Below are 15,323 nucleotides of genomic sequence, written 5' to 3' on the forward strand. Positions count from 1 at the left end.
TTGTGAAAAGCTTAATATTTTCTATTCGCAGCAGCAAAATGAGTCTCGATTAAAATTATAAAGAGGTGGGATGTGTAAAAAATTAAAATTATAATGATGAAAATTATATCAATCTCTTCACAACATAAGAACATTTTTTACTCTTAAAAAATAATTTGAAAATGAGTTATAAAAGAATCGAATTAAATTTTGAGAGAATATCTGGAATTTAATCCCGAAATTCCTGTTCCGTCAAAATTAAAAATATTTTTAGCGATCACCGCGTATGCACTTAGAGGAACATTAAGTATTTAGCATTATAACATTGTTTTTTTAGTATAAAATTACTGCCTTTTCCATGCAATGAAGCCACGTATACGTTTTTGACAAGAAGCGCTTTTTAAATGTTTGTTGATTCCTGATTTATGAAATATTTCACCCATTATCATAAATCAATCTCATATCTAACAAAAATCTATGTTTTAAATAAAGCGTCAGGTGATTTCTCATGGTGTTGGAGGATGATCTTGAAAATAAAGTTTGCGTCAAAGAAATAAGCGATAAAACTTATAAGAAATCTCTTAGTTCGGTAAATAGCAGAATTTAAGCATCATTGAAGTACATCATGTGTTGGTTCAAAATTCATAAGTTTTGAGATATTTGACGCCGATCAGCACATATTTGCTTGGGAAGGGAACAACTGGAAGCGGACTGGCGCAGTTTACACGCACACAGGGAGAGAGAACGAGACACATATTAATACTTTCGAGTGCGAGATGAGAACAACAGCGCAGCTCACAATAAAACAGAGTAAACACGATATAACAGCGCGCGCTGCTGAGCGAACTATACATCGCTTTATACACAGTATATAGATGTGTGCACGCGCGTGTACATATACACATAAAAAGCTTGGCTTATCATGTGCGAATGCGGGGCCTCTCTCTCTCTCGCTCTTTCACCATGGCTGAGAGTGCTATAGTGTGCGTGTGTCGAAACAGCGCGGTAAAGAACACACACACCCCTACTCATTTTTTGCATCAACCCCATAACATTATCTATAAGCGGCGGCGGCGGCAGTGGCGGCGGCGGCGGCACGATAACCACGCCCACTGCAATGTAAACTCTCCCTTTTACATTAAGTAACACGCAGGGGTGGAGCTTCGGAGAACCACCCTATGTGAATGCGATTTAACCCAGAAAGTTTGCGTTTCGTGCGGTTTTGCAGGGGGTAGCCGAGTCGTTAGCCAATGAAAAGGCCCGTTGTCAAAATCACAGGCGCGCAGAATGTAGTGTGTTTGTCGAGGCTGCAGCCCCGTGTGTCGGGGTGTCTCGCTCGCCCGGCCAGCCTGCCAGCCAGCCAGTCCGTACACACGCACATACAAATAGAGACAACACGTTTTAACAGCGCGGCGCGTCAACACCACTTGCCCAATGGCTGACCTCGCGTGGCACCAGCAGCACCTTGCCGGCGCCGCGTACCCCGCCGCCGAGCCGGCGCCGCTCGACCTGCGGGGCCCGCCGGCCCCGCAGCCCTTCCGCAGGCACCAGCACGAGTCGTCCGACTCAGAGTCCGAGGACATCAACGTCGACTCGGACGACGACGTGACCGTGGCCTCGCGCCACCACTCGTTCAGCGCGGCCGCCGTCGCCGCTGCCGGCGCCTCGGACGTCGCCGCCGCCGCCAAGGAGCAGCAGCTGGCCGCCAAGGGCACCAAGGCCGACGACGCGGCCAAGGGGGCGACTAACGTCAAGCCACCCTACTCGTACATCGCGCTCATCACCATGGGCATCCTGCAGAGCCCGCACAAGAGACTCACCCTAAGCGGCATCTGCGAGTTCATCATGTCCAGGTTGGTGCTATGACCACACAAGAAAATGCCATAATTTCAACACCCCTTATATAGAGATACAATCTGTTCCAACTGTTATTCTAAGAAAAAAACTAAAATTGAAGCTTATATTCCAAATTTATTCATTTGCTCGGGAATTTACGGAATAACGCCTGAACCGATAAAGAATGATGTTAAAACAAGTAGAGGAAAATTTAGGAATTTAATAATTAAATTTTCAAATACTGATTGTACAAGCGAATGAAAACTTCAATTTTAATTTAATTGAATTGGCCAACATCTCGCTAACACTCTATACCCAGGAGGGCAGAGCCGAAATGGGCCTGGTCAAAAGGGGAATTAAGCTGCACTAGAAACACGCACTCATATACGCCTTACACTTGGAAGGAAACTGTGCCGCCGAACAGTCTTTCAATGCGGGTGGTGTAGCATTCCAAAAATTATTTCATTGATCACAAAAATTTGACGAATAACGTCAGAAGCTCGCATTGTTAAGGCACTCTCAGGAGTGTCAAAGCAATGAGAGGTATTTGAGCAGTTCGGAGATCTAATACTGGCTACCCAATGTCAGAAATGGCAAAAAGTGGTTAGTTTAGTGACTCGAAATGCTCAAATTGCTCAAGGGGCTGGGAGGCGCACCGGCGCCGACTCGCTACTTGCTGGTTTGCACCTTTCCAGCATGCGTGATTTGGCTTCACGGCACGAATGTCTAGCGTTTCAATGCAGTCCTCGGTGCGAAGGCAAGTGGCCCTTCAGTGGGCTGGGTCCCTGTGCGGCCTGGTGCGCTTATGTTATCCGTTCGCGGTGTTATTGGGACCCGGGTTTCAGCATTCGTGCTAGTGCAGTGCGCGCCCTTCCCAGTCCGAGAGGACAGGGATAAAAAGAGCAAAAAAGAAGATAAACTGTTTTGAAATTTCCCTTCAAGTCTACTTATACACGAAGTTTTGAAAAATATCATTCAACCCTCTCCGTGAAATGGCAAAATTAAATTGTAACTGCTCTTTCACTGTGTGGTTGAAAATCCTTTGAATTATATTATAGAATTCGGTTAAATTCCCAAGGAATTTGGATCAAGATCCACATTTTTGTTCAGGATCCGTGTTGTCTATAGTTTAATAATATATGATTTCCCCACAAAATACATCTTCACGTATATTTGTATGAAAAGTAAAGTTTCGCATATCATTCATTTACCCCCCCCCCCCCCCCCCTATACAAGCTGCAGATGAGTATTAAGCGTTGGAAATTGATGCACCTTCAGGATACATGCTTTCGGTGTACATGTCTGCACGTGAAGTCTATCGTATGAGGGTTTAATCCCCAAAACAGCCCATCCTATAATTGGGTTGCTGGCAAAATTAATAATGCCTAATAAATATTTTTACTTCATTTCCGCCCTAGCTATAATCTTGAAAAATTTGTATTTTTTTTATGTTCCTTGTTATTCCTCAAAATGGTTTGTATACGTTCCTTGAGCTTCTTCCGATATTAAATTTTTATTTATTTTAAGATTAATTATGCTAAATCATTTTCGCAGCTTGAGAAAGTAATATATTTTTATTTTTAACATTTATCTTTTATCGCAACTGTAGAAAATTTCGAGAATTTGCAAAATTAGATACTATACTCATTTGATTCCTGCGTGTATGTTTGATTTAAAAAATCTTATGTTTTGCAAAGTTGTAGCCAGCGCAAAAAATTAGCAGAAATAATTCAAAAATAAAGAAATCAAATTGAGTAGAAAATAGAAGATCAAAATATTTACTAGTGGGGGAGGAATCCACATATTTCTGCAGTTTCAAGAAACTGATTTTTCGAATTTGTACATTTTATGTAGAAAACTATGGAGTTATTACTTGATAGGAGACTAGAAAATAAACCCCTGCAAATATCAAAAAAATTTAGTGTGTCGTTAAAATTTTCATCTAAAGCTACACATGTATTTTATAGAAATCTAACATCCATGGTGTCTGCTAATTTTATATTAATTGTGTAGTCTTTACTAAAAAAAATCATTCATTTCTATTTTATAATATTTTTGTGAGATTTTTTGTCAAATAATTTTTAAATACCATTACCTTTTTTTATCAAATGTACTCCTTCCATTTATTTCTACAAAAAGGGATTAATAAAAATTAGCGCAAAATAACAAATCCCATTACAGGAAACAATACACTGTGTGGGAAAGGGGTTGGAATCTTATAGTGAGCTTAATTCACGCACTTTTCGTGTCCGACAGGTTTCCCTACTACCGGGACAAGTTTCCCGCGTGGCAGAACTCGATTAGGCACAACCTGTCGCTGAACGACTGCTTCATCAAGATTCCGAGAGAACCGGGCAACCCGGGCAAGGGTAACTACTGGACCCTGGACCCGATGGCCGAGGACATGTTCGACAACGGAAGTTTCCTGCGGCGCCGTAAGCGTTATAAACGACAGCAGCCACCGGCCTTCCTGCAGAACCATGCTGCCATGGCGGCTGCCGCGGCCGCCTTCCTGGGTGGAGGCGCGGGGGCCGGCGGGGGCGACCCATACCTGTCACATGGTCTGCCCCCGCACCACCTGCCGCCCCCGTACGCATACCTGCAGCCGCCGTCGGTGCCACTGCTGCCACGCCTCTCGCTGGCGCCGCTCGGCCTCAGTCTGCACGCCGCCGCCGCCCCCGGCGCTGGCAGCCTCCACAAGCCCGTGCCCACCCTGTACCAGTGCAAGACAGCGGCCACCCTCAAGTCAGGATTCACCATTGACTCGTTAATAGGCAAGGTATGATTAAATAAATTTCGGAGTTTTTCTTTCTATAAGGAAGCCTTCTTGCAATCAATCAAATGAAAAGAAAAATAATTGCTTTTAGTTTAGGTTTAAATATTTTCGTGAAATTCTGTCCTAAGTTGAATTCACAAAAAAGCAGTATATTGTCACTTTAATTAGCCATAAGTACTATACCAATCCGGGCCTTGTGTTTGTTTTCAGGTGTTGAGAGGATCGTCGCATGTCGGGGCTGGGGGCCGGCAGTCTCCGCCCGCAGTCACCCGTAGTACCGACTCGGCCTTCACACCTCTCGGTGGAGAGCGTGCGTCGCCCCTGCCGGAACACGCGAACACCACCTTGTGAGACCCCGATTCACCCTCACAACCACAACGAAAATATAGAACATTTTAGAACGGCAAGTTGATGAAATTTCTTTAATTTTCATCTGGTTTACTGTGTGTTTTTGCCAAAACAAATTTGAATATCGCTTCGCACTCCATGTTGTTCGAATTAACAATAGAGCTTTTCCCCGTTTTAATTTCAGGTATTGCGAGATTGAGAAATTCAGGATCATGTGCGAATGCGAGAATTTACGTGATCAAGTTAGCTTGAGTCTTTTGCACTTCCTTCTTGCGCTTATTGTTTGTTAAATGTCTGTTCCTCTTGGCCGCATTCGTTCATCTCAGCACTCATATTTCATTATAGTATTGAATAATGTCTGTGATAATGCTCCTACAAACACATACACGACGCGCAAGAAAGAGTATATACACTGCAGTTAAAAACCTCCTCATTTACGTGTATATATAGAGCGTGACAAATGTGCCCAAACACAAAACAACATCTGACGCTTCGTGTAATTTACTGACTATACCTGTATGTGGAAATTGTACATTAAATATAACATGTTTAATTGATAGAAAAAGAGAAGTTTCCTTTCTTACCTGATTTTTTTTATTAAAATATAAGTATTTCAGTTAATTCGGTTGAACAGTTTTTCAATAATTGAAAAGAGATAAAGGGTGACAATGAGTTGAGAAGATTAAAATTTAAATTCTTGATTCTTCAGCAGTGAATGGAATCACATAAACATGTATTTAAAACATAATACATAGCTCTACATAACTGTCCAGATAAGAAACATTTTACTTTTTCATTGGTGAATCGCAACAACTCTACGATGAAAATTATTTTTTTAATTTCAACCATTTTGACCAATCGAAACTTTAATTGAATATGTAAAATTGAGATTTTTGCACTGTCGAAAATCCAATGCATATTTCATAGTAAAACAAATTGTTGGTAGATGATGCTCATAGATTCAAGTGCACTCCAGAAGGTCACAATGCACGTATACAGTTGAAATTAAATGTTGCTTCCTTGGTGTAAAGCGGAGCTGTTTATCCATCGAGGTAGATTAATTTAATTTCAAATAAAAACAAGAAGCAAACTGTTTTTAAGCAAATCAATGAATTTTATCAGTAAATAAATTTAACTGGACAAAACTCAATGTTAAGTTTTGGGTTAAAATGTAAACCATCAGGCTTAAAGAGAGTGCTTTTCATCACATCGAAGTTGAGCTGAAACATTAGTCAGCACAGGGTGAAATTTCAGCAAACATACGGCGAGGCTCATCAGAAGGAAGAATGGCGAGTCGAGAGCAAGCAGATCCCATACTACTGGAGATTTGATTGCGGACGACTGCGAGTGGAGAGAAAAGAGAGAGGATAACTCGTCGGCAGGAAACTAATTACACCAACATTGTTCCACTGCGCTCGGTGCCCTTCTTCCTCGCAATTAAATCGCTCTTATCCTTTTCGCTGGCAACAAAACATTTTTCAAACTCTGCTCCTCTGCTGCTATTCATATCAAATTGCTTGTGTTTTAATGCGGCCAACAAAGAGGATGATAAAAGAAGCGGACGAGCGAAAGAGAGTGAGGGAGCAGAACGGATGAAACGCGAGAGCGAGGAGATGGCTGGCGGGCATCAAACTTTTCCAAGCAGGAGGGTGGTCAGGGGTGATTCTTCCTCGGCGAAACAAGTTTTCTGCTTTTCAGACCTCCTCCAGGCCCTGCCGCCGCCGCGCTGATGATAAGAATAAAAATGTTCCTCTATTTGTTCACGTCAAGAAGCCAAACTTTTTATTCGAGTGCGAGACCAGAATGAAATGTTATCCAACTCTCTTACTTCCTCCACCCTCCTCCCTTGCCCCCTGCAGCCGCGCCGTGGAAAAGGCGAGCTTTTAAAATTAAAAAGTTGCTCTTTAACTCTCGGCGTGCGCGCCTGCTTTGATGTTTGCCGCGCGCATTATGTTTTTCTGTGCGCCGTGTAAATAACGTGCAAATACTAAACTACATTGCGCCTTCTTATAATCCCCCAGTCGGCCAACATTTAGCTCGAGTGGGAATGTGCACGATGGGGTAGAGTGTGTGAACGCGCGCGCGCGCCGAGAGCATAGTATGTGTGTGTGGCAGGTGGCCTCAAGTGCCCCTGCTCGCAGAAGCAGCCGACGAGGGATGTCCGATTTTTATTCAATTCAAGCACTGCTTGCATCTCTCCTGACTGAAATCGAATATAATATCAGATTCATTTCTATTCAGAATGATGAATCTAATGCTAAAATTGAATGCATCTATAGACGATTACAGTTAGAATTATTTGGTTGACAGCTCAACACTTTGTATCATGTGTTAAAACGAAGCAGCAGAATGCTCAAATGCATAAACTAAAAAAAAAATACGAAGCATTCAATAAAAAAATATGGCTTTGTAATGCGATAAAATTTTCCTTTTCAACGATCATCGGACGGTTTATCTCATAACATGCATGAAATCATTTACCATAGCAATGCAACAGAAGAAATTCTTTTAAGAAAAAAATTAATGCATCAAAAATGCTTTACACAGAAATGATATTTCAACTAAACTGAGAACGGCACAAATACTCATTTTTAGGCCATAAACATAAATTGATCGATTTTCTCTCTCAACACAAAAAACGATTTTAACATTGGGATCATGGAAAAATGGTTAAAATTTAAATCAAAGACGTTCTGACAATCTATCTCTTTTAAAAACATTTTTATATATTTTAAATCGGGCAAACAAATACGTAGGAGAAAAATTAAACTGTATTGCCAACTTAATTCAACTCTTTGTGCCGGTATTTTTTTGTAAACCGGGTAAACCATTTGGATATGAATTAGACGAAACTGATTATGATACAAGTTTTAATAATAACTTATAAATTGTGTCAACTTCCTTAAAATTGATTTTTTGGGCGCTGTAAAAAGACACATTAAAACATAGACAGGATAATATAAAGGCTTAGTCTTGGTTTGACGAAAAAAGAAGATCCAATGTAGGTCATTTTTCTTTTTTAAACTGTTAGACGCAGCACATGCATCCATGCGAGCTAGTTTTTCTTTAGCTTTTCTTCTCATAGAGAGCCTAATTAAAGCGAATCAGATGAAATACCATCCCGATAACAATCAAGATTGAGCCAATTTTGAGGGTTATGCAATACGCTTCGCAAATCAGTCAGACGGGTTGCCTAGTAAAATTTTGTCAGCTGAATCTGTTCATTATTTTTGAAGTAAATAATTTCACTGCTGTTGAAATAAGCTTTACATCCCCTAAATAAGTTACTCATTTTCCTTTTTAAAACGACTGAAACAAAGCAAAAATCAGATCAGTACAAAATGTGTAAGCCTGGGTAAATAATGGTGTTCGCAGACTCCCACATGCAAGGGTCATCTTGAAATCCAATTTCGACGTAATCAGACTCACTCAAATAATAAACCCAGCTGCGGCTCGGGAAGCAAATTTGTATGCACGCATTTGGTTTGGCAAAAGAGATTAAGAGACAGATTTTCCGGCGGCAAGAGCGCGCGCGGAGATCGATAGCGGGCGCACGGTGGATTTGCAAACACTAACGAAATCAGCAGCAGGAGCAGCGGAACGAAAAGCGTTTTGCATTTTCAAACGGCCGGGTTGTCTTTCTCTGGATGTTGGCGGCCGAGCGAGCGAGCGACAGCACGAGGGAGAGAGAGACAAGATGATTGGATTTAGAGCCTTTGAGTGTGGCCTGACGAGAACATAATTCGATCTGCCATCATATCATTTTCACGTCTCTTCACAACAAATAATGAAATAATAAAAATCCGACTCTCATCTGTCTCCTTATCACATTTGAATAGCGATCGTCACAAGTGCCAATATTGAATTACGTGCCGAAAACATCGAGGAAAGTGAGAGAGATATAGAGAGAGATCCGTATAACTAGATTTGGCAAGGGGTGTGCGGCGATTGGTGCTTCGTCCCGAGGAACAACCTGGCGCAATGTGCTTGATAAAAATTCCGGAGCTCTGATTGGTTTTCTGCTGCTCCAGCGAGAGATAGAGAGGACACTCAGGCAGCACACACACACCGATACGTTTCACCACATTTTCATTTCATGGTAAATTGTTAGCAGAGGGGGAAGAAGAGCTGGCTGCATAGCTTGATTAAAGTTCGTCCAAGCGGTAAAAACAGTTTTCGAGCAACGGCCTGAGCTGAGCGCGTGCAAAAACCCAAGGCTGGCTTGTCTAAATCGGGCTTTGCCAGAAACGAGCTCCGACCAGATAAATTATCGGGTTGGGGTGGAAGCCTCCGTTTCGTTTCACTGGATTGGTGCTCCATATATATATACTTATCGTTGGAAGCACCTTTCAGCCTTCTGACTGACGTGGTAGATCGCGCAACATTTTATACGGCGTTTGGCAACTCATGCTGACAAAAACGTGCAAAAAATACAATCAAGTACTGAAAAAGCTGCAAAGTTACATAGTCAAAAAAGAGATTGTTTTAAAAGGCATATAATGCGATTGCAGCAACAAATAATATAAGAAAATAATTAAAATGATTTTCTTAAAATCCACATATACTGCCTTAGTAAAGTTTCACATTTTTTGTGATGAAAAGGGTTTTTTGTCCCTCAAACTATGGTCATAAATAAATTAAACGAACGTCACTAACCTTTGTTTAATGAATTGAGTGCCTTCAGTATTGATTCAAGTAAAAACGTAACGTGGGAAGGTACCCCTACTGTATGGTCGGGTGAAATCCACAAAACAACAAGTTTGAAAAGAGAGCCAACCAAAGTTATAATCGCACGGGGCCGGCATCAAGCAATGTTCCATTAGTGGCGAGACGGGAAACTTCTTTAAATGCGGGAGGGAAAAGTTTTGTTGGGAGGTAAACAATTAATAAGTTGGACCGGGAATAAAGGAGACTCGATTTGAGTGCGAAACGCCTGCAGAGTGAGCTCGGAAGCTGGCTCGCTGCTGGTGTATAGGCGGAAAATTAAAAGGCATTCCGCGGGCTGAATACATTAGCGCGCCAAGACGGCTGCTGATAATTAATATTGCCAACGCCTTAATATTGCGCGCATTCCAAGTGTCTCTCTCACGAAAAAGCAGCAGATAGATATATCAGCCGCCGCCGAAGCATTCATCCATCTCTCTCAACGCTCATTGCATTAATTAATTTTTCCTCGGCTCTTTCCCCTTTCCCACACCCCAACGGCAATCAGCAGCTCAACCCGCCAAAATAATAATGTTTTGTGATGCGCCTCTTTTGTTTTCCGTAATTCTCTATTCACCATTCACATCGCTGGTAAGAATCTTCATTTAAAACAGGCTAAAAATTAAGGTGTAAACCAAAAATCATTTCTGTCGCCATAGTTTGAGTTATTTTCTTTTCTTTCTCGGAATTTAAAATTTTACAAGTAGCACAACGCTCGTTCAAATCTGAAGTTTCAGTATAAAAATTATGTTGAACCGAAATATAAAAACCTTTATCCTGCTATTTTTTACTATCACTGATTAATTCAAACGAAGAAAATTCTTATTATATTAATTTTTGCACACATTTGTGGTTAACGGTGATATTATTCTGTCATTTATTGCACTCTTTATGCTTCATTTGACAGTCCAAATCCGAGTTTTGAAACAAGCACTATTTTATAAAATTTGCCCTTATAAATCGACGAAAATTAAGAAAAATTACCAAAGAGTTCGAAATTTGTCTCTAGTGCATTTAAGAGGACATCAAATTGAAAACCTATTTCATCCAAATTCCAAATATAAGTACAAAGAACGTCAAAGAGAAAATTAGCCTCAGACTCTTCCATCAGAGTCGCTACTCACTACAGGAAGCGTCTCGTTTGAACTAAATTGTCTGTCGTCATCCGCGCCAGCCGGCGTTAATTTGCTGAGACTTTGTTTTAAAATAATTGTATGGAGAGATCGGCAAAAAACTGTTTTTATACAACCGAATGAAATTTCTCTCCAATGCCCTCAATATCAAGAAAAGATGCCTTTTACAAAAACACAAGGCAATCAAATTATTTGAAAATAATGTGACACACTCCACTGAATAAGCATTTGTCATCATTGATCATTCACTCAAATTAAACAAATAAATAAAAATCAAGCTACACCGATAAAGCCAGATTTGGAAAATCAATCTGAGCCAAGCTAAAAAGTCATTATATCAACTTCAAAATGAAAATTAATTGAAAAATTAATGTTTGTTTCAATTTTTGAATTTTACCGATCCTTGTCCAGTTATTTAAAGTAGTAAAACATCTCTGGAGCATTATTCTAAAACGAAATGGTTGAAAATGCGTATTGCGTTCCCACTGTGTTTGTTACTCTCGGTGGTACGCACGCAGGGCACTATAATATTCTCTTCGCTGCTACATATTATGCTCTCTTTTTGCCGCGGTGGATCAAAGGTTTTAGCGCTCTTTGTGCGCCGGAGAGATTTTAGCAATAAAGAGTGGTTGTTTGATATTATGTTATTGACATCGCAAGAGCGGCGCGGCACGCGGATACACGGGAACGAAACATCAGCCAGCAGTGAGATGCTGTGCGCGCACAAAAACCACTCTGACGAGAAGAGCAAACTCGGGGAAAAGTTCATAATATACATCTCGCGCCCTGAGCACGCGTTTCGGCTTTTTTATTACAAAGGTTGCATTGAGCCACCCGCGAAGCATTGTTTCACAAAAAGGTCTCTTGCTCCCAGTTTCTTTCTCTTAACATTTTCAATGCTTTTCTTTTCTGCGCGTACTAAAAATATTTTTGGTTTTCGCCAAACAGTGGTTTTAAATTTTGGCTAATGGTAATGTATTTAACAATAAGATCTCCAAAGAAAAAAAACGAATGAAGTAGGGAGTAGGGCCTTTGCCAATCCTTCAATAATTACTCATCATAAAAAAGGTTTGATCAAACTGTACACAAAAGACAAATTGTGGCCTTCTGTATTGTAGGACACACAAATCGTAGAGAAGTATACACATATTGAATGGATATGGAACGAAAATTTAGTCGACAAAATAAACTTTCGTTCAGACGTTTTCTCTGAATATGAATCAATGTATCACAGATTTATAGAAATAATCATGTTACAAAAACTCATAATCAAAAAATCGTAGCCACTCGACTTAATTTATTTCTCATTTACTTCTGAGCAGAAAAGCGATTAATTAGATATTTTGCAATAGGAATAAGCGCTATTTAAAGATAATTTTTTCAACATTTCATTTCGCATCAATTTGGTTTAAAATTTATTTTAATTTCGTGCCATTCATGTTCCGATGGTTGTTTATTCCAGCTAATTTACTGTAAAATCAATAATAAGCATAATGAGCTTTTTATACCGTGCGGGTAGCATACTGTGAAAACAAATACATTTATGATCATCCTGCTAAAATTGGCCTCGTTGCTGTGCTCACAGCATCGCGGCTTGTGTACATACATGAGATCTCTCTGTTGGCGATGACATATATTAATCTCGGCGCAGTCAGTTTGACGTGCAGGAGAGTGAGTCGAGATTTGAGCAAACAAGACTGCTCCTTAACAAGTGTGCTTGCGTAAGCTGGTTTTCATATTATATTTTTTGCAAGCACTCATTGCCTTACCCCGGCACGTCAAGCGCTTCACTCTCTCGTCTCCACGCTAAATGCACAATCAGCTTTTCTAAAATTTTACCGTGCGAGCAAGCAAACCCTCGCGTTATTGTTTTTTCTAATTTTAATCTCATGAAGATGTGGCTATTTTTACACCATTTTAATTAATATGAAGCCAAAAATTTATATAAAAAAGGTAAAAATATATTGGCAGAAAGGAAAGCAAAAAAGAATTAACGGCAGAGCTGAATTAACAAAAACTCGCTATAATTTGATTATGAATCAAATTCATCCTGCCATTTGATTACCTGACTGTCTCAACAATTTTTAATTTACTTCCTGAATCTTGCGGAATCTTATCCTTTTTATTCGTAAATAATTAATGTGCTTGTAATTGAAAAGATTATATTATATAAGTGTATGTAATCTATAAAATTTTCTTAAATACATATGTAAATAAAAAATTAAAAGAAGACAAAGACAAAACATGTATATGATTTTTACTTATGTAATAGCGTTCGTTAGTTGTTGCCCCCGCAATGGAAAAATCAAAACTTCATACACGTCACACTTCATCTCGGCCGAATAGTGCGATCACTGCGATCCCTCTGTTATTCTTATCTCAAGGAGGAAACGTGAAGTGAGTGAAAAAATTTTGTGATTTTAGCATAAATTTGTGTATGCATCGTTAATCATAGTATGATTTAATTTATTTCAAACTGTAATAATTTTAACAAATTTAAAACTCCTACAATTTTCTGCTATACAGTCTACAGTCATACTCCACCCCGCCGGATTTACTAGTTGAACCAAGCCACCTAGCGGACGTGTTTCGAACCTCGTCACCACATGCACCGGTAGCCATATTGGATTTTACATTAATAGCCTTGTGTTTGTTGATGTTGTGTTTGGATGTCGTCTGTTTTCGCCGGGCACTCGCTAATTTGCCGTTTTCTAGCTTAAGTACAATAAATTGAGACATTTTCTATCTTGGATACTTGAGGTAAATTCCTTTTTCGAAATTAGCTTGTATATAATGTCGAATTTCTGCACTTTCCATTCAAATTTGATAACATTTGTTGCTCCTGTTTCGCACTCGTCAAGCTTTGTTGATTTCGAGAAAGCAATGTAATAAAAAATTTTCTTCTAGGTCGTGGTCGAAGTTTGTTTCCCTTGTGTGGGAGTAACAACCTATTCCTTGTGCAGCCATGGATAACAGGCCGAATCACACTATTTACATAAACAACCTGAATGAGAAGATCAAGAAGGAAGGTACTATGCAACAGCATCTTTACAACTAATGTGCATCTATCTCAAACATTGAATGTTGCTTTATGATGATAACCATCCTTGTACTGGATAAGACGCGAACCATTTCTTCATTTTTCTCAATTTACTTATCATTTTGTAATATGTATATTAAATTGAATGCGAAAAAGGAGATTTGAATCGAGGCTCCTGAAGAAAAACTGGCCCCCCTTGGCTGCTGGTCGAGGGGCTGAGAGCAACACTGAATTTAATTATAATGTTGCAAGTTTAGTCTGTATTCAAATGCTAACACTATTTATTTCCACAGAGCTGAAAAAGTCGCTGAATGCGATTTTCTCGCAATTTGGTCCAATCCACGACATCATAGCTCTGAAAACCCTGAAGATGCGAGGACAGGCGTTTGTAATATTTAAGGAAATCAGCAGTGCAACAAACGCTCTCAGATCCATGCAGGGATTCCCATTCTACGACAAACCTATGGTAAGAAATATTACTTTCTAGAATTCAATGCTTTGCCTTTGACTAAATCCAACTTTTGCTATGTAAAATTCAATTATTAGGTTTCTTTAAATTTCCTAGACTGATATCAAAAACAATTTTTATCAGTTTAATTGATTTGTTAAGGATTTTGCAATTAAATGTGTCCCAACTAAAATTTACAGAGGATACAGTACTCAAAAACTGACTCGGACGTTATTGCCAAGATGAAAGGCTCGTTCGTGGAGAGGCCAAAGAAGCCAAGAAGAGAGGCTGGCAGTGGTGAGCTCAGCAAAAAGGCCAAACGCAAGGCAGCCAAAGAAAACATGGCCAAGCAGCAGCAGATGGCCGCCGCGGCCGCCAGCATGATGTCTCAGGGCATCCCGTTCAACCAGCAGACCATGCAACTCTGTAAGCCACCCTAACCCTGCTGCGTTTCACAGAGTTAAAACCCCTTTTCCCCTTAAACAGTGCACGCTGCAGCTGCCGTGGCCGAGCAGCCACCCAACCAGATCTTGTTCCTGACAAATCTGCCAGACGAGACTAACGAGATGATGCTCTCTATGTTGTTCAACCAGTAAGCGTTTTGCTTCCACTTGCTTAGAATTTACATACTTTGCTTCTAACCTCTTCATCTTAAACCAAGTTAATTGTCAAGCAGTGCATTAAGGATGTCAATTTTTTCAGGTTCCCTGGTTTCAAAGAGGTGCGTCTGGTGCCAGGCAGACACGACATTGCATTTGTGGAGTTTGAAAATGAGATTCAGTCATCTGCAGCAAAGGAGGCGTTGCAGGGATTCAAAATCACTCCTACAAACGCAATGAAGATATCCTTTGCGAAGAAATAACTTCTGCCAACTTTTTGTACTTTAGTTATGACGTGTAAAAGAATAAATGAAGAGTGAGTGGTGTGACTGCCCGCATAAAAAAATATCACCTGAGAATGTTCTAAGAATATACCGATTTCGCCCAGGATTAATCTAAAAAATTAATTATATATGAACTTATGATACGGTTTTTCGTGATACTGGATTAATCTGTAGAT

The 15,323-nt window shown here is 40.0% G+C and overlaps 2 protein-coding genes across 3 annotated transcripts; both read left to right on the forward strand.

Annotated features, from left to right (window-relative positions):
- The first annotated feature begins 503 nt into the window (after positions 1-503).
- LOC135940418 (forkhead box protein D1-like) lies at positions 504-5,498 on the forward strand. Of its 2 annotated transcripts, XR_010574854.1 has the most exons (4): positions 504-1,832; positions 4,072-4,594; positions 4,802-4,994; positions 5,124-5,498. XR_010574854.1 is itself a non-coding variant. In XM_065485291.1 (3 exons), exons 1-3 carry the CDS (start codon positions 1,414-1,416, stop codon positions 4,940-4,942), a joined length of 1,083 nt encoding a protein of 360 aa, XP_065341363.1. In that variant the 5' UTR covers positions 504-1,413; the 3' UTR covers positions 4,943-5,498. The 2 variants fall into 2 exon arrangements, 1 of the variants encoding a protein (XP_065341363.1); XM_065485291.1 differs by having other exon boundaries at positions 4,802-5,498.
- A 7,889-nt stretch (positions 5,499-13,387) lies between these two features.
- snf (U1 small nuclear ribonucleoprotein A snf) lies at positions 13,388-15,195 on the forward strand. Its single transcript, XM_065485278.1, has 6 exons — positions 13,388-13,536; positions 13,684-13,805; positions 14,110-14,282; positions 14,465-14,690; positions 14,751-14,856; positions 14,967-15,195. The coding sequence occupies exons 2-6, from the start codon at positions 13,742-13,744 to the stop codon at positions 15,124-15,126; spliced, it is 729 nt and encodes a 242-aa protein (XP_065341350.1). The 5' UTR covers positions 13,388-13,536; positions 13,684-13,741; the 3' UTR covers positions 15,127-15,195.
- The last annotated feature ends 128 nt before the right edge of the window (positions 15,196-15,323 follow it).

Source organism: Cloeon dipterum, chromosome 3, assembly GCF_949628265.1.
Source record: "Cloeon dipterum chromosome 3, ieCloDipt1.1, whole genome shotgun sequence".
In the NCBI taxonomy this organism is placed as follows: Eukaryota; Metazoa; Arthropoda; class Insecta; order Ephemeroptera; family Baetidae; genus Cloeon; species Cloeon dipterum.